The sequence below is a fragment of the Xiphophorus maculatus genome, chromosome 18, assembly GCF_002775205.1.
Source record: "Xiphophorus maculatus strain JP 163 A chromosome 18, X_maculatus-5.0-male, whole genome shotgun sequence".
Lineage (NCBI taxonomy): Eukaryota > Metazoa > Chordata > Actinopteri > Cyprinodontiformes > Poeciliidae > Xiphophorus > Xiphophorus maculatus.
Genome location: NC_036460.1, coordinates 13,236,963 through 13,263,114, shown reverse-complemented (window position 1 = coordinate 13,263,114; position 26,152 = coordinate 13,236,963). Strand labels below are relative to the sequence as shown.

The 26,152-nt window shown below is 36.1% G+C and overlaps 1 protein-coding gene across 8 annotated transcripts in view; it reads left to right on the top strand.

Moving 5' to 3' along the window:
- The window catches only part of rap1gap2 (RAP1 GTPase activating protein 2), a 93,801-nt gene that overhangs the window by 51,064 nt on the left and 16,585 nt on the right, over positions 1-26,152 (top strand). For 6 of the 8 annotated variants that reach the window (XM_023351546.1, XM_014472086.2, XM_023351545.1 and 3 more), the window contains one exon: positions 18,236-18,320. In XM_023351546.1, coding sequence (XP_023207314.1) covers positions 18,236-18,320 — 85 coding nt within the window. Of the gene's footprint in view, positions 1-18,235; positions 18,321-22,071; positions 22,155-26,152 lie in introns of those variants that run through there. The other 2 variants (XM_023351551.1, XM_023351550.1) reach the window with 1 other exon arrangement.

Here is a 26,152-nt window from a genome sequence, read left to right as displayed (position 1 = left end):
GAGTCTTGGTGAATGGAGAATTGCACTGAGTGCTTTTCAAGAGCAAACAAGAGAGACTGAAAGGAATAAGAACAGAGAGAGAGAAAAAGAGGAACATTGCAAACAAAAGTGCTGCTACTCTTTCTAGTTCTCTGTGCCAAGGCCAGAACAATTTCTGTTTGTTTCTTAGTACTTGTTGATGATTATGTTGCTGCTAATGTTGCTGCCTTGTCCCTTCAGCACTGATGCAACATGAGGTCAATAGCAAACTACACAACAGAGCAGAGAAACTATTCAGGGCTATATTAGTACCTCCCACTGGATCAGGTTGGTCTAACTAAAGGAATAGTAAATATGAGAACTTGATAGCTTGCTTCCTCTAAATGTACATGCACTTGAAGGAAGCAAAGGGGTTTTCCCTTCTTGCTGTCCAGCAGCATGGATCAGCTTGCTGCTAAAACTGCATGCAGTCAATTAGACCCCTGAGAATATCCCACCTGGTAACAAACGGTGCTTAAGGACTGGCAGGGTCGAGATCCCAGCCCTCCCCCTCCTTGGTCTCTGTAAACCCGTTTGCCTTGGCTAATATTTGCACCAACTCGTGCGTGGTTAAACTAGAACCTGAGGAGGCTTTTGCAGATTGAACATTGAGTATTGTCATGGTGCAGGACACACATTGTTGCTTAGATGATGTGTAGGTTATGTGTAGCTGTGGCAGTCAACGCACGATGATGCTTTGTTTTCATAACTTGGACTAAAATAGTGCTGCTTCAAAATAGACTGCAACTCACTTTGGAAATAGCACTAAGTGTATATCATCTGAGTCAGTGTGTGTTTTCATATAATTTAATAAAGGTGCTGTAAAATTAACTTCTCAAGGGGAGGATGGATAACAGAGCATGCAAATCAGGAATTAGCCTCAGACATCCTGGACATGACAAATTTGCTCTTTGTTTACACTGATTCTTAAGCACTGTAAACTCATTACAGTTTGAGACATTCTCATTGTTAACGATGCAGCCAGAATTTTTGAGGCTGATTTCTGATTAACTGGCTTTACTGATGTAGATTTGAGCCAAATATAAATAGTCTTTAGCAACTATAATAGAACATTTATTTTAAATAGATCCAAATCCAACATGTTCCAAATGTTTTTTGGACAGTAGTTGTTTTATCTAAGACAGAAAATTACTAACATCATTGCTGGTCAAATAATGTAATTAGTTGATTGTTACAGTTAGAATAATGACTAAGATTTTGATGCATATGGAAAGCAAGAGAGCACAAACAAGACTGTTGGCAGGCATTCCATTTAAAGTCATGGACCTTTTTTAAAGCAGTGTCTTAAAATAGGACAAATTGAGGATTAATTTTTACTTAGGTTGCAATAATTGAGGTGAATTTCAAAATCAAGGTGAGCTAAAACAGTAAATAGTTTTAAAATATATTTTTTTGTTTTTGTAAACAGTGGTGATGGACTACGCATGACTGAATCAAAAATATGGGTTTATTTAATGTCTTAAAGTAAGCATTCTTATTGTGCAGAATGTTATCACTTCTTCATCTTGTAACACTTGGCAACCATAAGCTAATATTAGCAAACCATGGTTGCATTCAATTAAAAAGCTCACGTCTCGAGTTCCCATTTTAGATAGAAATTATATCAGTCCACCTTGTCGAAATAAAATTCTTCCTAGTTAAAAATTAAATAAAAGATGTCAGCTGTAGATTGTAACTAATAGAAAGGATATTTGTTAGACAGAATCAGGTTTGTTTGTCTCAAAGTCTCTAAGGCCTTGAGAAAAATGGGTTGTTCATTCTGAGTTTCAAAGATGTAATTCCAAATACCTCAAATGTCACTTCTTACCAGAAAGAAAAGCTTTCCTATATGAATTTATGTTTTAAAAATCCTGTTTAGTTGGTAAATGGTAAAAGAACTTGTCCTACATGAGCACAAAGGGAATCTACTCCATACAACTAGAATAAGAAACTCGACCCACTCTAGCATCCTATTAAAAGAAGGATAAAACAGAGTAACTTACTGTACCCCAATGGGCCTTCTTGTTATCAGCTGAAAGTCTCTCTCTCACAGCAAGAATGAAAGGCAGATATGTCTGAACATGTTGTGGCAAACTGTTTCCTTAAATAGCTTATTTTATCTGTGCTTCATATCTGACTTCAGTTTAAACACTTTCCTAAAACCGAAAATAGGAAACTCAGTATTCTTCGCTGAGTTAAAACTACTTCCCAGAAGATCGTTGTTGTCAGTGTATAATGATAGTGACTATTATGGTGTTCATTGACAAAAAATATATGTAATTTATTTATTTTTTGTTGTTTTTGTTGATTGGCTACTGGTTGGGGTTTATCCAACAGAAAATCATCTGCTTCTGGACAATGGTGGATGTTTGGGTTAATAACTGAATGCAATTTAAACACGTCAATGAACTGAGGCTCGTTGGCTCTCCAAATGTTTTACAATATTTTAATACCACGGGGTAAAACAAACCCGAGAGCAACAGGGCACTGCCAAAAAGTGATTGCAAGGACAACGAAGCCAGTGGGGGGCCTCCCTCAAATGGATAAATGTAGTTATGCCTGTAGGCTAAAGCTATTTGTGGATGTAACAATGCTGCTTTGTTTGTCAAACATGCACAAAAGCACACACAAGAACAGGAATGTTTCACATTCTATGTGTTACAGCCCTGTGTCAAGCGACAAGCGGGGAAATCCTGTCAGGACGGCAGCAGTAGCCTGAAGCTCTATACTCTAAAGCTGTCATGGCTGTTAATGTGGTTGTGTCACAAGATAGTCTCCTCACAATGGTCTACAATTATTAAGGTGTCTTTTTCCGAAGTGCTGGTGAATATGAGCATGATTGCATCCTTTCAGATCCCAAATATCCATCAACAGGAGACCGTCTGCTGTTGGAGGATATTTGCTTTATTTAAGGCAATTATTCTTCATGTGAATAGAAGGAAGACAGGATTACAGACTGTTATTGAGCCTGGTGCATTTGGAAATAAGGCTAAGCTGCCTAAATTTTCAATAAACAGTGTTTTATTTAGGTCTTGGCTTTTTATCATTGTGAAGTAAAAATAACATAGTTATGGTTCAACAACAGAGACAGTATTAGTTTTTGCCCATTTTCACTGTATTCCTCTTACTCTCCAACACTGAGCTGATATAGATGTTTGCCCTCCATTAAGTTGAGCAAGTTGAGCCCTGTTGCTTATATTAGGGTGTTTATATGATTCTCTGTGCATTAATGCCCTCTGTAACTCATTTATCTCCTGCTACAGAGCCAGCATGACTGTGTTTTTATGTTGTTGTGTATCTCCCATAGTGCACTGCTGTCAATGAACAGTCTGATTTTAAAAGCCTCAGTTTTTTTAAAAAAACCTATGCAGCTATGGCTAAAACATCATGTTGATTTCTACTAGTTTGATTCAACATTCAAACACCTTAGGAATGCTAGATTTATTAAAAACACACATAATTCATTTATAGATGCTTTCTGTTTCTTCTAATGTTATTAAACAACAGAAAGCATAGTAAGTTCTTTACTTTGGAGGCAAAAAAGCATATTTTGCACTGCTGTGTAATGTTATGCTGATGGCCACTGTATATTTTCAACACACTGACAGTATGAAATAAGAAATTTAATTCTTACTGCCTAATAAAACATATCTCTAAAACTGAAATGGGTCTTTTCAAAAAGTTTTAACAAGAATTATCTGTGTGTGAATTATGAAGATTTCAAATTTGGGTCTTCATTTGTACCTGTAGTCTTTTTCTTGATTCTTCATTGTATAATATCTTGCCATACTGAGCTATAATAAATCTTCTCAAAGTAAAGTCTGTCTCATGAAGCAAAGTACAGGGCAGCTGATGCAAACTAAAAGCACACACCTTCATGCCATTGAACCACCGCCTATATTTTTATCTCGACACCTTGAGACTAAATCCTTGTGAGGAAATATTTTTTGAGCTGCACTGTTGTGTTGACAGAGTAGCAAAAACCTTTGGCAGGCCAGCCATTTACACTCTTTGGGTGTAAACAAGTAAAAAAACTATAGTGGCAGACAAGATAAATACAAATGCTTGCTAACCATTAGCTGCTTACAGTTAGCAGGAACATTAGCATTTGTTTCTTAACTTTCTATCACCCAACACCTGAGACTTTAACTCAGTTTTTCTTTTGAATTTAATTGTCCCTTGTTCAAAGTCTGGAATGCTGAAATACAATGCATGTTAGTTGGTGTTCAACAAGCCTTTAGTAATATTGAAGAAAATTTCAGGTTTTGCTGACTGACCTTTAGGTTTTCTGTGGAAATATCTTGTTACCCCACAGATTGCCTTGACTCTGTCTACTAAGTTAAGCTGGCTCCAGCCTTATTTACTCAGGCTTTACTGTACAAACATTACAATGATATCAATATTTTCATCTCATTCTCCCAGAGACAACAAAACCTGTACTGTGTTCTTTAAAATGTCAAACAGTTACTTTAAAACTGAAAAGGGTAATACATTCACAAAACTGGAATTTTTAGTAACTCAACAAAGCTAGAAATTCAAAAAATCAAAACTGTCGTCCATTAGGTATGTGTCATTATGTAGTAAGAGCTCATTTCAATAGAAGAGACACACAACATAGACTTACACCACACAAACTGACTTTAATGATGGTAGTAGTTTAATGAGTTTAATGACCTTGATGTCAGAATGTTGCAAATTATTTACCTTATTACTCCAAGCAAACAGAAAAGGCAGGAGTATTGATTTTTGAAAAGTCATCACTGGGTAAGCGAGCTAATGAGAAAAAAAACAAAACAAAAAAAGCGCTTATACATCTGGTTGACAGTTCTTGATATGGAGCAAAGAAATCATCAAGCACAAATTGAGTATCAACTCCCTTAAAAGTGCAAGCTACACTTTAGCACTGTTCAATTGTATTCAACATTCAACAGCATTAACATTCTGCAGGATACTCAGTGTGGCAAAATAAAATACATTTAACTGAGTCTTATGTTAGGCATGTGGTCGCTGAAAGGCTTTGGGCTGAACAGCTAACAAAGGTAATTACTCCAGCAGCTGGTCACAGCTGAAAACCATTACAGATAACCTTTCTGGCTTTTCTTGGCACATAGAGTCATACATTACAGCCTGCCAGTCAGTGGTCTGTTGAGAAACAATAGTCACACTCCCACAAAAAAGAAAATGAATGAGATATGTGCTTACATTTATGCTTAACTTTAGAAGTTCAGGTTTAATAATTAGAGTCAAATAGACAGGTTCAGCTGACCTTTAGTTCTGTGTAGTCCTGTGATTGAGCAAAGTGAAGGTTAGATATTTCAGAAGAAAGAAAAAAATAAAGACAGAGATTGTGGAGTAGGCTTAGTTTTTGATGCAACCAAAGCAGTAACAGGCCATTCATCAATTTCAATCCCCATTTCATATGACCTATATGTTGCAATTTTCACTCCCTTCTCCTGAAAAACAAACCATACACCCCTAATAATTATAGCAAAAAATATTTCAACCCTTCTCAATCATCAATGGAAAAGTATTTATTGGCATTACAACAACCCAATACTCTTTATTTTGCTGACAAGCATATTTCTGTGTTTCTGTTGGAATTTTGGCAAATTATCTTTGGTGCTGATCTCTAAGTATTTAACTTTGGAAAGCCTGGTTGCCATCTTTAGCTTACCAGATTATCATATTCAAAACTGGGCCTCTCTTAAACATTAATATTACTTCCACTCAGAGCAAACATGGTGGTCAAATTAAAAGGTTACTTTAAATTATAACATTTATTTGTATACCATTTCCTGAAACCTTCGATACAGTTATGAAACATCTCCCCAATAAATATACCTGAAGACATGGGTAAGAAAGAATAAACCCCACAAAGTTACACAATGGCAAAATAACAAATGTACAGTACTTGAACCTTAAAAAAGGATTTTTTTATTATATTAGTTCTTAGAATTAGATAAATATATTTTCTGTTGAACAACCACACATCACGATTTTCTTTAAAGCAAAGCCATTCAAAAATGGAAAATATTTTGTTTTAAAAGATTACTAGAAGAGTTACACTAATGAAATGCATTTGAATATTTGGTCACAGCTGAGTGTGATCATCTCTGTAAAAACGTTTCGACCGTCTTAGACACGTAGCTGTTAACTCGTGAAAGACATTTTCATTATCCATCAAGGCAGTAGTAGTTGATGCCTGCTACTCTGGAAAGGATTTCATAGCTGTTTTTTATTTCTAAATTATATTAGTGCACAGTGAGATGAGTTATCCACCACCAGAAAATATCCAAGACCATTTCTGGTCTTCCCAGGAGTGAACCCTGCAAGTTCAACCTAAGTTCAGACCATGTATTACTGCCAAACACTGAAGAGCTACTTCTGAGACTTTACTTGCCTCTGTGGGCATTTCCAAATGTTAAAGTTCAATATAGTACCTTTAAAAATAGACAGTACAAATTTGGCATGTTTGCAAGGTTTGCTAGGAGAAAGGCTTAAACATCTTTGAGGCATTTGCTAGAAGAGTATCTTAAGAAGTAGTATCTTAAGAAATCCCAAATTGTTCTAACAATGTCTGAAAGTAAAGATCTGTTGCACAATACTTGTTAAATACTGAAGCAACAATGGACGTTACAATGGAAAAACAACAGATGAGCAAAACTGTAAAGTAACACAAAAGTGAGAAGTTTTCAATTAATGATATTGTATTTCATCCATACGGATCCAGAATTTCAAGTTGAATTTTGTTGATTAAATTATGGTGTAGCGTAACATTCAATAATACTTTGCTTTATTGTCTCTTCTATATTCAGCCCAGGTTTCGGTAAATCTGCCTTCAATTTCAGCAAATATACTGTTAGAGTCCCCAACAAATATATTTCACATTAAACTAGTGTTTGAAGTCGTTTATTGCACGATCGCTCAGTTTGTCAGAATGGCTTGATTTAGGTAAATCTACACTTACTATGCTAGTATTTAAAAGCTCACTTAAAAGCGTATTAAACCAATTAATTCATTCAGTTTGTCTTTTTTTTTTCCTTAATTTGTTTTACAAAGTTCCATTAAAGCATTGTTTTAGTCTCTTAAAGTATTTTTCTCCCTGTTTATGGTTGCTTTTTCATGACTGGATAGTTATCGTTTTGTCCAGTGCAATGCAAAAATACAATTTGCCCTAATGTCAACATTTCTTTTTCCGTCTTACTTAAAATATAGCTCTTCTGGCTGAGAGGAAAAATGAGTTGGCCTTTGAAAAATGTTTTTCATTATATCCTGTGGAATATTTTAGGTAATTACATTTGACGAAGCATTGAACAAAAATATCCTGTAAGGAAAATGAGCTTCAGATGATGTCTTAGAAACAACTCTTCGCTAAGGCTTTTCTTCTCCACCTTACACAGTTTTTCCCTCTTTCTTGCACATGCTGTCAAACTCTCCTCCTCCTGCCGTTTAACACAGTCTCATTTGATCACTGAGTCATGTATTTCCAGTCTTCCGTCTTCCTTCTCTTTTCTTTCTAAGCACTCCATTAATTTAAACTGCGTATTGTTTCTCCTGAGCATTTCTTTCCTCCTTGTGACTACATAAACTCCACACACATTTTTTTCACAACTGTTTGTGCAAACACGTGTGCCTATAATACACAAGCTTGCCGTGTGTGACATGTTATTGTCTTTAACAAGTGCCCAGAGACCCACCCTAGACATTCCTATTTACCCAGCTTTGCTCATGGGATAGAGAGGGCTATATTTAGTCTGCAGAGATTCATTTATTCTCCCTCACCCACTCTGTGGTCTTCTCCCTTTCACTCTGTCTTCCATTCATTCTGTTCTCTTCCCTGTCCGTCTCCAGATTGTTCTCTTTTTTTTTTTAAAAGACCGTTCCGTTCTGGTGTGGCTATCCAGCGTGCAGTGGCGCTAGTTGATAAGTGAGATATCTATTGTCATTTGACAGACACATAACTTTTTTTTTCTTTCACTCCAGTTGTTGAAAAAAGTGTGAGACTAAAAAAGATAAAGACTTAGGGGGAATCCAGGAAATGAATGGGATTAGACAGGGTTTATGGTATTTCCACTGATATGACAAAGAAAATGGCAATACCAGACATTTTTATACAGTCATCCAACATCACCCCTGAGGACAAGAATGTATGCCTGCCTTACTGAAATGTATTAATCTAGATTTGACGATGGTCCACTGGGTCAAAAGAGATTATCACACATCTGGACTATCAAGAACCTAGCGTTCATCTGAAGCAGCTCAGTTAATGTTATGAAGGACAATATTTTAGGACAAATAGTTTCTCAACTTTAACCGAGAGCATTGGATTGAACCAAACGTGGCCCACTCGCTGTTGTGCATCCATGTCATAAATTTTGATTTTTTTAAGAATGCATTTAAAATATTATTTTTTCCATGTACAAAATCTGCTCAAATAAACTGTTGTTTCTGCTGATTCCATCATTTCCAATTTGTGCAGCCAGTTCTTGTTTTTGAGTCCCTCAAACTTGGTGTGTGATTATTCCATTCACAGTGGTTCAAATACACATTTACTGCCCCCAAAATTCAGATATAGTTGATTCACTGCAAGCAGATTGTGTTCCTCGCTTTAGATCAATGGTGGACTAGTTCTATCTCTTTTCCTTTTCAACCCAAATGGAATGCCATTTCTTTCCAAGAAGAAGGGCCTGCTTTTGTTATTTAAAATGAGCTGGCATTCAAGTGTTTGCCACATTACCTACAAGGCTGCATGTTAATACATTCTCTAATTGCACTCACCTATAGAAAGTACATGTAAATGTCTATCTGTCGTTTCTTGGCTTCATTTGTGTGTCCAGACAGAAACAGTGCTGACATTTCTGAGGTAAGACAAAAGTTGCACTGTGTAATCTTCTACAAGTTCATAGTATTTTATTGCAATGTTTGGATGGTAAATCCAAAGTCGCAGTCTGAGGGGGTGTATGTGTGTCGTAGTGGTAGGGGATTTCACCTGTTCGTCATTCTAAAAGTCAGCCAAAGGCAGTAATTCTGTCTGCAATGTTTTACATTACTTTATTATACAGGATAACTTATGCAAAGTTATACTTATCTTTGTATAACTTTGCATCTTTCACAGGGAGAAATCAGAAAAGATCAAAGTTTAAGTTCATCTGCTTAACTTTACACATACTGTCTCCCAATATAGACTCTTTCCTTACCTGTTGCACATGTATTTTGTGCACAGCAACAAAAAGGCTGCAAGTTATATTGAAACAGTTGACATTTCGCTGCAAGTATTGCTGCTTCACCTTCAAGCTCAAATTGGTGAAGAGGAGGAAATATTACCCAACTTTTCTGAGTCTGGGATTCTGTGACAAGGCAAATAGTTATATAGTTAACACAGTATAACCAAAAAAATGATATAGTTCAAACGATAAATTATTTCCAAAATATAACCAATATTCTCTGATGTCTCGCATCACAGAAAGTAACTGGGATCCTACCAATCCTTCTGCTTTGTAAACAATACAGGGGAATCTCTGCTCTTTAGAAACTGACAGTATGTAAAACCAATTCATGTGACTAACCTAAAATGTCTCCATCAACAAATCTCTCCAAGGTGGGGAAGGTGAAAAAAAGAAACTGCTTTAGCGTGTTCATTTTAGCCTTTTTGTACACAAATCTTTCATATGCAACGAAGTTAGCCAGTTTCTGGGAAAAAAGAGATGAAACAAATTGGCAAAGTGAAATGAAATATATCCACCTTGGCTATTGATCATCGGAAGTCTTGATGCTTAAATGTTGGCATTAGTATTGATTGTAGAAAAGCCCATATAAGTTGTTCTGAAATAATACTCTTTCATCCAGATGTTTATTCCAAAATTGATATGTTTTAACTTAGCTGAAGAATTAAAGTTCTACTGCTACCTAACAGTTTAGGACCTGGTGTCCTGATAAGATAAATCAGATGAGAGAGAAGTGTTATGACATTTTCAAATGATGGTTTCTGTTTTAAGCGATGGGCAGGAGATAAAGGTAAAAAACTGGAGCAGCAAGATAGATGAAGAATGTGACACACAGATGTCCTACGATGAAATCTGAACGGGTGAAGACGAGGAAGCTATCAAGCAGATATGAATGAATTATCACAGTCACAGATCAGAAGCAAGCCTTGTCAGATAAAAACAAAACAATAGGAGATCCCAGCATTAGGGACATTTTATCATAAAACTCATCAGCGTCAAGAATAATATTTCTTCTTGAAATGTTTGTAACAAATTAAACTGGGACTTGTGTGCCAATTTCATTTCAGTTCTAGTTTTAAAATATAAACTCTTGAAATTATATGCACTATTGTTTCAAGCTAAATAAACAATGTAATAACCTGATTAGATATCAGATTTAATGATTAAATTATAAAAGTAGTTAATGAAGACAGAAGTCAATGTAGCAGATTGAAACTCTGAGGAATCTCCCCATATTAACAGGGGCCTGCATATTCTTCTTTTCAAATCACCCAAAGTTCAGTCAGATTGGACACCATTTTTCAAATTGTGCCACATTAACCTAAGTTGTATATGTTCAAGGTCATTGTCCTGGAGGAAGGTAAACCTCCAGCTTAGTCTCACATCTTAAAATATTTTCAGTCTACTTTGCCAATAGTTGCCGTGTCAACAGATCCGATTAAAATGCAAAAGATTCTGTAGCCAAAGCACTTAATTTTCCTTTCATTGACTTAACAGTATAATATCTGGTGCTGGACTGGATTAAAAAGCTTTGTAGGAAATGAAAAAGTATTTGTGAAAATGGATGTTTATTAGTCACATCCCCCAGGGGTCAGTATTAGGTCCTAAACTAGTTGTGCTGTATGCCAATGATATCTAGAATATATCGAACACAATTACATTTTTTTAAGAGACAATAGTATCTCGTACTCAGAGGAGTATTTAAAAATATTTTTCAAAATATTTGCAATAAAAGACACAAATTATGATGTAAATGTAAAAATCAATTATGAAATAACAAAGATTTAATGAAAAAAGTTGTTTAGAGGAGACAATACCTATACAATTAATTAACCAATAAACCACATGTAATATATATGCTAAGATATTTCAATGTTTAAGAAATAAGACCTGTTTTACTGTAGTATCCTTCATTATGTTGAAAAACTGGAATAAAAGGAAATGTCGTACAAAACATTTCTGGAACCATTATTGAAAATACAGAAAAATAGTATTAAAATATTATGAAAACATTTTTCATTTTGTCAGTGGAAGTAAACTGTGGGATCATTTGGTGTAAAAACCTACATTTAGCTGTGCAGGGTCTGACTAGTTTGTAGACGTTGTAAGTAAACTGGTTGTAACACTAGGCTCTGTTTGTATAATGTTCATCCTATATATCAGTATGTGGATGGGTACATAATGAATAGAGTCTATGGATGGATCCACTACCATTATACCACTGAACTGTTAGAGAGAAAAAAATCTGTATTTTTTTTTGCTATCAATATTTTCCATTATATGTCGTTTTATAATTGTTTCCTCTCTAATGTCCAAAAATAAATCAGTTGATATTTGGATTGTTTTGGCTTGTCTGGTTTCACTGCTGTTCATTACATAAGGGAATATAATGATGCCGAGCCTCTTCCCACAGGAAAAAAAGCATCGACTTACATTACCTCCTAATGATTGCTCTGTTGTTGACCTCTCTGACCCCTGGGCTCTCCTGTTGGACAGACAGATAAATACATCTTGTTTTTAACTCTTTGTGTGGAGCACATGTTTTAATATCGACAGACTGACTAAAATAAAATAAAAAAATGGAAGTGGAAGAAGAAGATGGAACAGAAAGAGGTTTTAATTCCATCTGATGTGTAGAAGTTATTAAAACTGATCCAATAGGGTTGCTATGTTTATTTTCAAGCTTCTATGTTTGCAGATGTAAACTGTTGGCACGGTTCATCAAGTATATGTTATCTTTTCTGTGAGATGGGTTCATAGCCTCTAACTTAATTAAGCACAGTTACATTAAACTGTGGGTGTCAGATTTTATGCGTACCTGCTGTAACAGCAGCCTCAGTGAGTGCTTATCAAACCCACAGCTGTCATGCCTAATAAGTGATATTGCAGTGGCTTCTGCTGTGTGAGGCTATTTTTTTTTTTTATCAGACCTCTCTGCTCCGACCAGGTCTGCACACTTCGTGCCTTTCTAATTTTCTCCATCTACAATTACTGTTGGATTAACTCCATTAGAGAAACAATCACTGTTGTAATTGGCCAATCAGCTTGAAGATCAGCGTCTCCATGAAGTTTCATTATAAATATTAGGTTTAGCTGAAAACTGGGCCAAACAGTGAGCTCCTAATAACAGAAACCAGGATGTCATCATTCTGCCTATGTCCTCTCTCCTTTATCTTTTTATCCTTTCTCCATCATCCGGATTTCCTTTTCATGCCTTTATCTCTTCTTCCTGAGCCTGGTCAGTCATGTGAGCATGCATGGAGGTCTCGTTTTGTTGTTTTATGTCTCTTTTTTTCACCCTATTTCCCCCCGGATGTTTCATTAGTCAAATCCTATCTTAAAAGTCAAACTGACTTATGATCAGAAATTAGTTTCTGTCTCTCTTTTTCTATTTTTGCCTGAAAGGCTCCCACATAAGCACACTTATATACTCTTGCATCTCATTATTAGATAAACATAATCTGGGAATAGATGTAATTACTGCTGAATAAACTTTAATTAAGCAGCAGCACATGCAAACAGGATTATGTGGATGTGGCTGTGCAATAAAAGTACATCGTGTACTCGCCATATGAATGAGGAGCATTATGCAGCATTTCCTGTTGTCGCTGCAGGTTTACAATTATTAAATCGGAGCGTGTCGTGTAAAAAATTGTGAAAGAGTCTGGAGAACATAAGAACAAGAATATGTTTACTATTTAAAGAAACTTAAAGTCTGGGATAGATTCCTCTGTTATTAGAAGAGCACCCTGCCTGAGAGATTCACAAACACCGTCCAAGCTTCAGTGTTTTGCCCATGGCCTGTTTTCTGCGTGCAGTAATGTAATTTCGTGGCGGCGGCAGCACTTTGCATTGGCAGAGAATTTCCTGCCACACCTTGTCTGCGTCAGCTGATTGTGAAAAGGCTGAATGTGACACGGTCATTTTATGTTCCAGCCCAGGTTCTAACTGAATTTGGAGCATAATCTCTTTCAGATTTACAAAATATTCATCAGAACAAAACGTTGGATAGGAAGAATTTCAGAACAAGCTGTAAAGGGATTGTCTCTTTTTTTGTTTCCTTTTGTCCTAACAGGACAAAAGGAAACAAAAAAAAGCCATAGTCGTTAATAGACTATGGCTATTAATGAGCCATAGTCGTTAATGATTTTAAGCCTTTCTAAGAACATCTGACTGGTCATTAAAGTATTACTCTGCCCAGACAGGCAACTAGCTACTAATAATTAGTAAAGTACTCATACCTCTATAATTTTAAATCCAGTTATTTGAATTTTAATACAGTGTGATTAAACAGTTCCGTGTAATTAAATGCGAGATATTTTGTGATCCATCCCTACAGTAATTGGCACTTTGTGTTCACCGTCCTTTCTTGACCTTCTCACATCTCTCAGGTAACTGAATATTTCAGATGTGATTTTAACACCTTAAAAGCTGAAGTTCAGACTTTTCCCAGAAGGGAACCTTGATTTACGCTGTTCCTGCCTGACCTTTGCATCTGTACATACACTCCACTGTGAGCTCTTCCTCTGTCTACTGGCAGCGAGTCTTAAAACTGGTGTGTGAAAATAAATCTTTGGACCTCTTGGCTGCATTGTTAAGGTCATATTGAGATGCTCTGATCCAAAGCACCTTGTATGAGACCCGTTTATTTTGAAAAGCTTTTTTTCTCTGATTCATTTTCCCCATGACCCCATGACTTGTTCCTACTTTGCTTCCTCCTTCTGTTCCAGCACACACCCTTCACCCTCCTTACCCTTTTGGTCTGAGTCATTTTCAAACTTGGAACAAATAATGATGACTTTATCTAACATGGGCACTATGTCATTCTTGACCCTTTTACCTGAATGATTGTCAGAGTTTCATTCAGACAGACTTACTTAAATAGTGATCCATGGCGCATGGGACATTTACCGTACTACTTGTTTGAGGTTCACCAATACATATAGATGGCATTGTATGAATGTATATCTTAGATGTACTGTTGTATAAGAAAGGCATGCAGAAGTAGTGCTCTGCTACATTTTCAGGTTCATTGAGTACAAAATAGATCAATTATTTGCTTCTTCCCTGCTATTATTTAAATGCAATTTCAGCACAGAGCAAAGTTCTTGATCCTGCTGCAGTTTTATGTTTCACTTTATGTGGGTGCTTTTGTTTCCATCTATGCCCATTTGATGTGAGATATACTCCAAACATTGCTGGTGAGATTAATATTTTGGTGGGTTTAGTTAGTATAACAAAATGAATTCTGCCATCTTTTAAAGTTTCTATTCAGTGGTGGGGCTTTTTCTTTTTCTTTTTACAGACACTGCAGTGTGAATGTACAAAAACAGTTGGGAATTAAATTAGGCTTTTCACTGTAGGATTTCCCATAATGCAAAGCTTTAAGACGTGCACAAAAAAATGGAAAACTATGAATTCCACTTTGTGTGACTTTGGGATGATGACATCATAAGAACCACAGGAATTGAACCAATTAACTGACATAGTGGTGCGTGCTCTTGGTACGAGGGAGTCATAGTTTCCAAGTTCTTGGTCAGAAATGGAACGAGAACACCCAAGTGAACCGAGCAACTAAGAATCCAATATGCCATCTGCATGAATGGAACACATTGAAAGTGGCAGGTTGAAACTATTTATCAGCACTTCTGATGGTTTGTTTCACTTTGAACTATACACTTCCATAAACCTCGAGTTGTGAACAGTTATTTTTCTTTGTGAAGACCTAAAGTGGAGAGAAATACTTTGTTATTGGCTTCTTGCTAATGGTGGTCACCCCAACATTGGTCAATATTAATGATTTTCTGACTTACAAGTAAAGCACACAGCTGAGGATTGGTGCTGTGCAAAGTACAAGGAAACAAAACTTAAAGAGTAATTTAAAGAAACCAAAAAATATACAAATTACTTAAAAGCACTGTGATCAGTTGTCTTATGCAAACAATATAAAACTCGATAACAAAATCGGCCAAAACATGTAATACAACAAGCAATATAATACAACAGTGAAATAGCAATGTTCAGAAATGTGATTTTGAACAACTCTAACAAATGATTTTCACAGAACTTTGTTTTCTTTAACAATACATTTGCAATCTGCAAATGGAAAGGGACAACAACCATAACTACAACATTTGAAGAAAGCTATATATGCAGTATTTAGTTTTCCCCGCTCTTTGTGCTATTTTGTCTGAGAGGGAAGCTTGACATCGTTTCTCGTCAACAAGTTCACTAATTTTTGGTGTTAGGTGTTGAGTCGTGGAAATTCTTTGGGAATACTTTTGGGGTGTGTCTCGGGACTACGACTTTGTCTTGAGTTTTATGTGACACTGCAATTTCATAAGTTCCATCTGGATGTTTGTTGTTGCTTTCTCAATGTCAAAACCAAATAGATTTAGCATTTTAGAGCTTCAAAGTAAACTAAATTGCATACTCATTGTGCAGCTTGCACATCTAATCACCAGAATGTGCACATGGGAACGTAGCAGGAGTAACTTCTTCAAATGCTTTAACTATTAAAGCAGCGAACGTTTAGGTGCATCCATGTTTACTTATAAGTTGTACTGTAAGTAACTGTCAAAATATTTTTATAAAAACACAATGCAGAGCATTGTGGGATTTGTAGTGTTACTGGGGTAAATGCTCTACTGGCATGCTGCTAAAAATAGACAAGAAATTATTTAGTGGCTACATGCCTTCTGTATTGTCACCAGATTTATGTGTGACTGGAAGCCAGGTTTTGGAAGGGTAGATTTTATCTTGATTAAAGAATGTTGCAAAACAAAATAGCAAAAGAAATAGATAAACTGAACATGTCATGTTCAGTAGTAGCTCAAGTAAGCCAGGTTGATTTTACAAAAAGTTGAATAATACCAGTAATGTAATTCTGTGCAGCTTAGACACCAATATACTGTATTAAGTGAATCATTATATTTGCGAAAAGGTTCAAGACAGTAGGATTGTTGTTTTGTTTGGAATGTTAACCAATAAAAATCCAAGAAATACATAGACCATGGATCTACATAGTACTACAAGGACATTTTCCTCCAAATGCACAGTTTGTAAATACATGTGATTGTAGTCAGATGGTATGTGACGGTGTAAGGCAGAAAGATTTGGGTTGCTGTAATTGCAGAAATTCACAGCACAGATGCGCCCTGGAGACAGATGTCTATACAAGCTTTTCCTTTTCGCAGGTCAGCAGTGGAAAACCACTTGTTACCTGCCATTCACAGAGAACAAAGAAAGAACAGTACACAATGCACTTCAGAAACGTGTGGTTTGTTCAGTCCTATATTCTCTCTCAGTCTGTGATAGCGTATGATCTTCCTTTAATGTTCAACCTTGGCTACTTAGACCTGACAGTCAACCAGACTGATATACAAGAACACAACCGTGCTTTGTTATGATGCTGAGACTGTTGGGGGGGAGGCTAGGCCTGAAGTGTTTTTTTCTGTGTTTTTCCATTCCTTACTGTGTTTCTTGTGCTCTCTATATTCTTTTCTTTTATTATTCTGCACCTAATTCAGCATTCCACCTTTGTCGCTTGCAACCACTTGATGCAGCAGAGAGAATGGAGACCGGATAACAATTATTTCTGCAGCTAATGAAGCAAAAGAGCATCCATATTAATTTTACATTAAAACAGCTAATTAAAACTCAGTTCTGTCCTTGTAGCTCCTGAACCTACAGTGATCTGAAACAAGTTTCCACTTCAAACGTGTCATGTCTGGCTCAGCAACAGATTATGTATACATTCAATGCAGTTTGTCTGTTTCACCTGTATAATCTGGAATGTATTAATTAGAAAAATCAGTCTCATAACTTGTGACTACTCTTGGTTTTCAACAGGACTTTTTCAAAATGTCTCATCTTCCCACATCTCCTCAGTTACAGCTCAGCCTTTAGCATCTGGGATCATCATCAGTGTGCACTCGTGCTTCTGAGTATGTTATGATACAGAGGAAAGTAGGAAAATTAGAACAATCTTTCAGACACAAATGACCTCTTAAAGCTCTTAGTCAGCCCCCTGGAACTCTTTTGAGCATACAAAAACAGCAGAAAGCCTCTTAATTGCAGATTCCCATCGAGGTCGTACTAAAACCTTTGATTAGAGGAACATTAAATGTTCCTGAATGAAATAGAGATGCGCGGTTACTTAACAGCTATAGGATTCACTCTTGTCCACTGGCTGTAATGGCCACTTCAGGTAGACATTAATGATTGGGGTCAGTGCTTTGTGGTAAAACTGTAGTAAATTGTTAGAATATAATAAGAGGACATTTTTTAAAGAATAATTTAGTCTCACTTTTTGTTGGAATTAAACCAACGGGCTATAGCAGTTCATGTGCTTGATTTTTTTATTTTATTTATTATTATTATTATAGTTTTGGTTAAGACTACTCAAGCTTAAGAAGCCAATACATTTTGCTTCAATGGACGAACGTTTTCAAATTTAGAATGTAATAAACGTCAGGCAAATTGAATTACAATCCAAGACATAAATAAAACAACACACTTGTCAACCTAATCAGGGGAGAACTTGTTTTCACCACTAACACCAAAACCATGAGATCTGGCCTGTGAGCCCTGAGTTTTATTCATGTGCCTTAAAGGGTCTAAGTTCTCATTTGTGCTTCACCAAACATCCTCATTTGCATGTGTTTCAGCACTAGCACGGCACAAATGTCCAGATCAAAGTGTGAGCTAAATATGAAGTAGCTAATTGACTCAGAATTTAAATAGAGAGAAAATCAACAAGCTAAAAAATCAAGTCTTGTTTTTCACTTAGTCAAACATTGAAACATGAAGATCTATGCAGGCTGACTTATTGTTAGAAGCCTTTTCAGGTGCTGTGGTTTTTCACACTGAAATGATGGTCCCATTTTTAAGCAGCCTAAATGAAGGAAAACACGGATGTATGACCCTGTGAACACTTTGTCGATCACAGATCTGAATAAATTAAAAGTGTTTTCTTCCCTTTGTGTTTCTAGGAAACAGGAACTGCTGAACATCTCTAACGTCCCTCTGGGAGAATGTCCCCCATCGCCACCTCGCACAGCACCACCCAGCATGAAGGTATAACACCATGATTCATATATTATGTGAAGGGATTATAATTACTGCATCACATCCATATCACAACCTCTTTGATATTAAAACAAGGTTTTATATGTGCTAACGGTTTTGTGTTGTACATGATAAATGTAAAATCATACAAACAACATTTTAAATTCTTTTTTATTTTATATGTACATGCTATGCTGAAGTAAAACCACAGCTTATCATACTTCAGAATTTGCAGATATTTATTGTTGTATGGGATATGTGTAAAGGGCAAGTATCTAAAATGAGGTTCAGTTAAGCTTTTTTCTATTTGTTTTTCCTTTCTCTGATCTCAGTCAATATGTGCTTAATTGCATCAGCTGAATTCTGGTCTTCCAGGCAGGGAGTGCTGTAATCCCTTCTTTATGTATATACTTGACATTAAAGAAGGGATTAACTTTAGAGAAAAGGACAATAAAGAGGTAGTATGCCACCCTCATGCAGAAACTAGACATTCTTGGCTCCAGTGGTAAAATTTCAACTTGTATTTTTCAACTAAGAAGGAGATAGTTTGATTAATGAACGTTAATGCATTAACATTCTTTCAGTGTTTGCTATAATGCTATCTTTCTTTTTATTCTCCATTAGTGTGGGATAACTTCCTTTTGCAGATTGTTAGTCATTACTGGTTCTGAAGGTTTACAGAGTCCTCTTTATTATTACAACATTTCAAAGTTTCTGGCTTCAAGATTTTGAACAGTTCTGGTCTCACATCAGTGCAAGTGGCCTGTCATGATGATCTTATGGTTTAAAGTTTTTTTATTGAGATGTTAGAAAAAGTATTAATTTATTTATTTGAGATGAAGACATTAATAAATATCAAGTATGTAAATATGGAAAAGTTAGCAAGACATTTTTTATCAGTTATCCCTTAACAGGTAACAAAAAAAATATGGCGCCGGCTCAGCTGGCTGCCTGCAGACACAGCTCCTGTCGTGTGCTGTAACTGCGAAATAATTTCCCTGCTGGGATGAATAAAGTAAAAAAAATATTAAAAAATTATTAATTATTAAATTATTAAAAATTATTAAAAAATTATTAAATTAATTAAATAAACACTGTACATGTTTTCATCTTTTCCTATCTGTGCACTGAAAGCAAGCTGGCTACAAGGAGCCCTTCACACTTTTTATTTACTTAAGGGAAATAGAAATTTAGTTGTTTAGATTTGCTTTTCTGGTTTTATCACCAGCCAAGTCATTGAATTTGAGTGTCATTTCTGTTAAACAGCTGACTGAAAGAGGACTACCAGCAGATAGCTCAACTAATTAACCAGCTAACATTAGCTGGTTGCACCTCGGTGTCACCCTATAAAGACCAGCATGGTGAAAAGTATTATTCTTTGTAATACAGATATTTACTTGTAAAATATTGCTAAATATCTATCAGAATCAAAATAGCAATAAAGAAATGCCGTACACAAAATTATTTTAACTCCATTATTCAATAATTATTCAAAATGTTTGATCATTTTGCAGCAATATGAAACACCGGTTGTCTTTTAGTTTTAAACAAAAGGCTTTAGATGGCTTGATGTTTTATTATTATTATTTTTCTCTAAGTTCAGTACAGCTGTGATATTTCTACTCAAGCATATCAGACCATATCATACCAGCTCATGCCTATTTGAGTATTTGCACTAAGTTTCATTCTTCATATAAAAAGAAGAACTCAGGTCATAAACTGACTCCAGGATAAACTGGATCATGATGCCATAGCAAAGGAAATGGTTGGAGACTTTACTCTGAGACTGATGATATCTTCACGATAAATTTCCAGCGGAACCTGGGCTGTCACAGGAGCCAAAGTGTAAAAATCTATCACAAAATTGAGGACTTTTAAATGCATTTTAAATATCTGATTAAAGGAGCTGCCACACCGACTTATTGTTATGACACTTTACTGAGCTGCACACAAAGAATGCTTTTTACTATTCGCAAGAGCCTTTCAGATTGTAATGATTTCCAGACCTCTATTACTCATATTGTGCTGTTTTCTTGAAAACCCATTGAAGAGTTGTTTTCCCCCCAAGGCAGCATCTTACACAAGAAACAGATAACGACTTCTCTAAGAAGGAAACACTTTTTTACATTGACCTCGAAGTGCACTGTCATCCCTGTTCAACACAAAGTGAGACTGCAGAATGACTGACCACAAAGAAAAAACCTTCATGTACAAGAAAACATGTATGTGAAAAGAAGATAGAATCAAAACATCACTTTTATACTTGATATGTGGCTGATTTCTGCTAATTATCAGCTGGCAACCAACAATTCAGCTGGGAGCTAGAGAGCTTTAATAGCAAGACTTGAAATGTTAGAAAGCTCTTATAATCGCTATGTACATCAAATCCATGGTTTCTGTTTAAAAACATTCATCCTTTTTTCAGACAGACTAATGAAATATTCTGTGGTTCATTTCATCGACTAATTTATTTAGCTTCTGGATAAAGCGGGCCCAGCATTAGTGTTTTCTCCATTAGTGGAGCAGTTAGAGAATCTGTTTCAAGTCATACATAAGTAACCAAAGAGAAATAAAGTGAATAGCACAGAGATGAATTGGTTGAATCCATTATGTTTACTTATGCGCTGTAGTACTGAAGAATAAAATACATTTATTTCAATATTTACTCTTCAATTTCAAAATGGGCATCATTGTTTACCTTTCACTTAAATATCCAAACTATTACAAGGAAGCTTATTAAGATAAGTTGACAAAATAAGATCTCTATTACCACTTGAATTCTAAATGGAAAGATTTAACCAGCTCCAATGTATATGTAATTTATTTTTATCTACATTGCCACTTAGTTTGCGTACACTTTTCACTGGGATGAATTTTACAATCATTTGGGACTTTCAATGATTACTAAATTTGAATTTTTAATGGCTGATTTGAGATATTTTGAGACCTCTCAAAATCCCTGACAAAGCTCATAACCTGCTACAGGTGTCTTTTTAAAGGCCCCAGAAAGCTCCTTCATTGTCACCATGGTGTTCACTGTCACTTCTGTCATCAGCGTGAAACAAATCTCATTTAAAATGCTGAGTAGGGATGTTCTAGTTGTGTCTAACTTCTGATACTCCTGTGTCTAAAAATGGCAGAAAACCATGCAGGCGGTCGTAGGCTGTCACAAGGTTTTAATGACAGTGATGATTATTTTTTCGGACCTTGGTAAATATAACGTTAATCCTCAGTTGATTAGAAAATATTGCCAGTATATTCACTCCTGTGCACCATAGTATATCAAGTTTAATGTTGTGTCATCATCCTATTCTGCAAAAAGAAGGGATCAGAAGGAGCATTAAAAGATATGACCTTTACCATGAAGCTTCAGACATCAGTGTAGTCCCTCGTAAGCTAACTTGAATATTCTGTACTTCAACATTAATTGCTCTTTTGACATGTTTGAGTTTTTAGACCAGGTTATTAAAGCAGGTAGTGCAAATGAGTGGATGCTTACCTGAAATAAATGGTGTTATTGCTTTTTCATTATGAATTTCACATATTCATGATGATGCACACTGTGTGTAGTTCTATAAATAAATCATTTCCTTTAAGAAACTCAAGGTGACACACCACACTGTAAATCTGTCCCACATAACTCCTGCTGCCATGTGCGGTGAACACACTGGGCTGACCTGTTCTGCTTTGACAAATCATTCAGTTACTCACCTGACTTGACTTTCCTGTTGGAGCTTCTGCTACTGAGTGAGTCAAAACATAGGGTAAACAAAACCGAGAGCAGAGGCAAAAATGAGAACACATGGAAAAAAGACAAGAGGGGATGTCTCAAGTCCTGTGGTGGTAAGTCTGAGTCGACTGCCTTTAAAAACACTCAGATGTGTTGTTGATCAAATCAAATTAATAACCAGTGTTTGCAGATTAAAGTGTTCATCTGAATGGTTTAACCTCTGTATACAGTTGAAATGTTAGAGTCTGAATTTAATACCAACAGCCTCTGTTATGACCAACATGTGCTGGAAAAAAGTTGCTTTTACTGTAATTAGTCATTATTAGAGTTGGGGAAAAAAATATCACAATTCAAGCATTATTGCTGTTTTGTGAAGTCAGCCTGCTAGTAAATGTGCAACTTAAAATAATGAAATTGCCACATATTTCTGCTGAAGTTCAAAACCCTGCTATTAACATTTATTATAGTGGTAATATAATATAAAACTATTTGTTTCAAGTTTTAAGTTGAGAAACTAGAAACTGAGCTAGGACTAATCAGAAACACCAACCCAAACCAAACACCTGACGTTTGTTCGATTTAGATTAATCATTTATACTTTCTTCAGTTTTACGTTCTATTCTTATCTGGGTTTTATTCTGACATGTGAAGCCTCATTTTCATAACCACGCCAAAACGGCGTTGTCTGTTCCAGATGCAAATCGTCACTGAAGCTCTTCTGTATGTGACTGTGTTGACATGTGTTTTGCTCAGTAGAAGCATCTTCATCCTTTCACTGAGCTTTTTCCTGTGAAGCTCTCACATGCTGTTATTAAAAATATGCCAATGTTCCCAGCTAGGTGAGTTTTTGTCAGTTAGAGAAATTTTAAAGTGATAGCTCAGGATTTTTGAAGTTGAAATCTCTACATGCTGTCTTGGTGTCTTGATGAAGATCATTTGGACTTCTACAATCTTAAAATAGCTCCGATCTGAAAAACGTCATGGAAGTTTATGCAAACACTTTTTTTTTTATTAATCTTTCTTCCATAGCCACATTTGCATTAGGTGTTTTTTGTTTTTTTTTTACTCTGATGCTCAGGGGGAGTTTTTGATATGAGCAATGTGACCAGTTGCCCAGGGTAGTATTAAAACATGGGGACCACACAAAAAAAAATTCCCCAAAGCAAAACGTATCGGTCAGTTTCGCCAACATACATCTACAAACGGTGGTGATTTTGCACCCCTTGCTTGATGTTGAGAATAGCTTTACAAACTTTGTGCACAACTGAGTTTGCCTGGGTGCCATTCACGCAAAAAACTCTGCTGTAGAGTTTTTTGAAACCAATTGCTATTTAAACAGCAAATTGAAGTCAGACCTGGTGGACCAGCAGTTATCTTTTTTTTTTAAACATGTACAGAGAATGGAAAATGTTAATTTTTTCACACTGAGTAATTACTTGATGAGAAAAGAAGGCAGCAGAACAGTCTACACAGTATTGTTTACTTAAATGGCTAACATAATTTTACTTTTTATTCTCTTTGCTTCTGACTGAAAATGCTTCACATTATGTTTTAGAAATAAAAAATAGCCTTTCAAAGAGAATAAATTCAGGAGTAACAGCAGCATCATATTTTTAAAAATATATATTTTCAGTATATTTTTCATGCAAGAAGATCACAGGAGGCACACCACCTCCTACATCCGTGTCCATATATGAACAATCACAGATTTCTTTATTAATAAAATTCAGTTCGAATTATAAAAATCCAAATGTTCACAAAACAGCCTTCACAGAAGTTCAGAGATCAGAGTTCTTTTGAGATCTAAGATTTAACTAATAACACCGTTTTACCAAAACCTCCTATCAAAAATTCAGAACTACAATTTAAAATGAAATAGGCCTCTTGCAGTTGCTGCCTTAAATGTGCAGGCCCAAAAAAGATACATTCTTCAACATATCCCTTATAATCCCACAAATAAAAATCACCAAAGTGTGAAGATTGCTGTGACTTTTCCTCCTTTCTTTCAATTTTGTGGCCAATAAAGTTCATGACTTAACATTAATATGTGTGAATTTTGCCAGCCAATGAGCCTGTCAGTCAATCGGTGGTGGAGGCCATTTTACCAATTTAATCTGCTTTCCGCCAGCCTGTGGTGTCCTCTTCAGGTTGCTATGGGAGATGAGAGATGCAGATGTTGCCTTGGCTGAAGAGAGACGGAGAAAGAAAAGCCAGAAGTGAAAAGGTTGGCTGAAAAAAAGAAAATGGAGGACAAATTAGCATGATGAGACAAAGAGATAACAGAGAACAGGGCAGCAAGGATAAAACGAGACACATTCAGGCAGTATTCAGACTGGCAGCCAGGCATAAACACAGACTCTCTTCTTTATTCTCTGTTCACTGTTGGTGATAGAGCTGAAAATTGAGCACAGAGTCTTTGCTCTAACTCGTTTTTTGCAAGAGCTCAGATAATACAAGTGAAAAAAACTGTTCCATTCTGTATTGCCCAAGCACTGCATGACCTACTGCACCTTGCAAAAATATATATACCCTTTGAGCTTTTTCAAAAGTTTGTCTCACAACCACAAACGTCAGTGTACCTCCTTAGTATTTGAAGTACACACAAGTGACCCATAGAAGTAATAATGACGGGAAATATGTTTTTCATGTACTTTTCTAATAAGAACTTGAAAATATTGGCACGAACATGCATTTATGTAAGAGTGACCAAATTGGTGGATTGGGGGTCACAGGTTTATCTAAAAGAAGGTGCTATGTTCACAGGAGTCCAGGAGTTTCTGTGTGCTGGGAAACAAACACCATCAACAGGTCTCCACGCTAAAACATGGTGGTGGCAGTATCATGATGTGAGGGTGTGTTTATGCTATTATTCAGACCATGAAGTTGCTCAGGATGTAAACATAATGCAGTTAAGATAGAAAACCAGATAGAGGGTGGAAAAATGTTTTATTTGCGCAGAGGTTCCATCTTACATCAACCCAATCAGCCAACGCTACAATAGAATGACTTTGCTCATTCATATGTTAAAATGGTCTAAATCTAATTAAATTATAATTGCTATCCCCTACGCCATGGTGGCATAGGGGATAGCGCAACTCATATTTGGAGGCCTTGAGTCCTCGACGTGGACATCGAGGGTTCGACTCCCGGACCCGGTGATCTTTGCCGCATGTCTTTCCCCCTTTCCTTCCCCCTTTCCTGTCAGCCTACTGTCATATAAGGGACACTAGAGCCCACAAAAAGACCCCCTGGAGGGGTATAAAAAAGATATCAAAAAAATTATAATTGCTGTTCACAGAGACTTTCCGTCCAGTCTCACTGAGCTTCATCCTCTAATGTTTTAACATTTAGTTATCGGTTTCAGTTCTTGTTTTGAATGTGAACATATTGCATTGTTGTCTTTGCCAGGACTACCTCTCAAAAGATGTGCTGAATGTCTATTGGCATTTTACCTGTTGATAGAAAAGCTTAATTAAATAGATTAAAAAAAAAAACATGAGCAAGAATTTCAGTCTCTGTCTGTGCAAAGCTGTTAGGGATATGCCTCAAAAACACTGCTGCTGTAATAGCAGCTAAAGGGTGGTTCTACCAATTATTGACTCACTGGGGCTAAATACAAAAGGAATGCTACCAACTTCCGTGTTATTTTTGAAACAGAAAAATAACACTGAAATTTTCACTGGTAAGTCTTAACCTCCATATTTCCCCACTTCCGAATTATGCACTGTTGGTGCCAGAAAGTTCCAATACAAGTGTAGGTTTTAATGTGGCAAGTCATTTAAAACATTTTGCAAGGCACTGTCTACTCTTACAGTCTGTAGATAGAGGAGTAAACACCACTGGAAATGTTTTTTAAAATATAAAAATATATATTTTTTTGTCTCTCTGGTTGTTTTCAAGTGTAGCCTCGGCACTACAGGGCGCTCCTCTGTGGTTAATATTAACAATTTGATAAGAGCTCTGTGTGTTTTGGCACTGAAGGTGGTGGCAATTAGGTTTTATAAGTGTACCACTTATGAATCAATTTTTGATGACTGAAATAAAAGCATATAGAATGTTCATGCCCGGGCTTCACTTGCTCATTTGCTATGTTTCATTTAGCGGTATAACT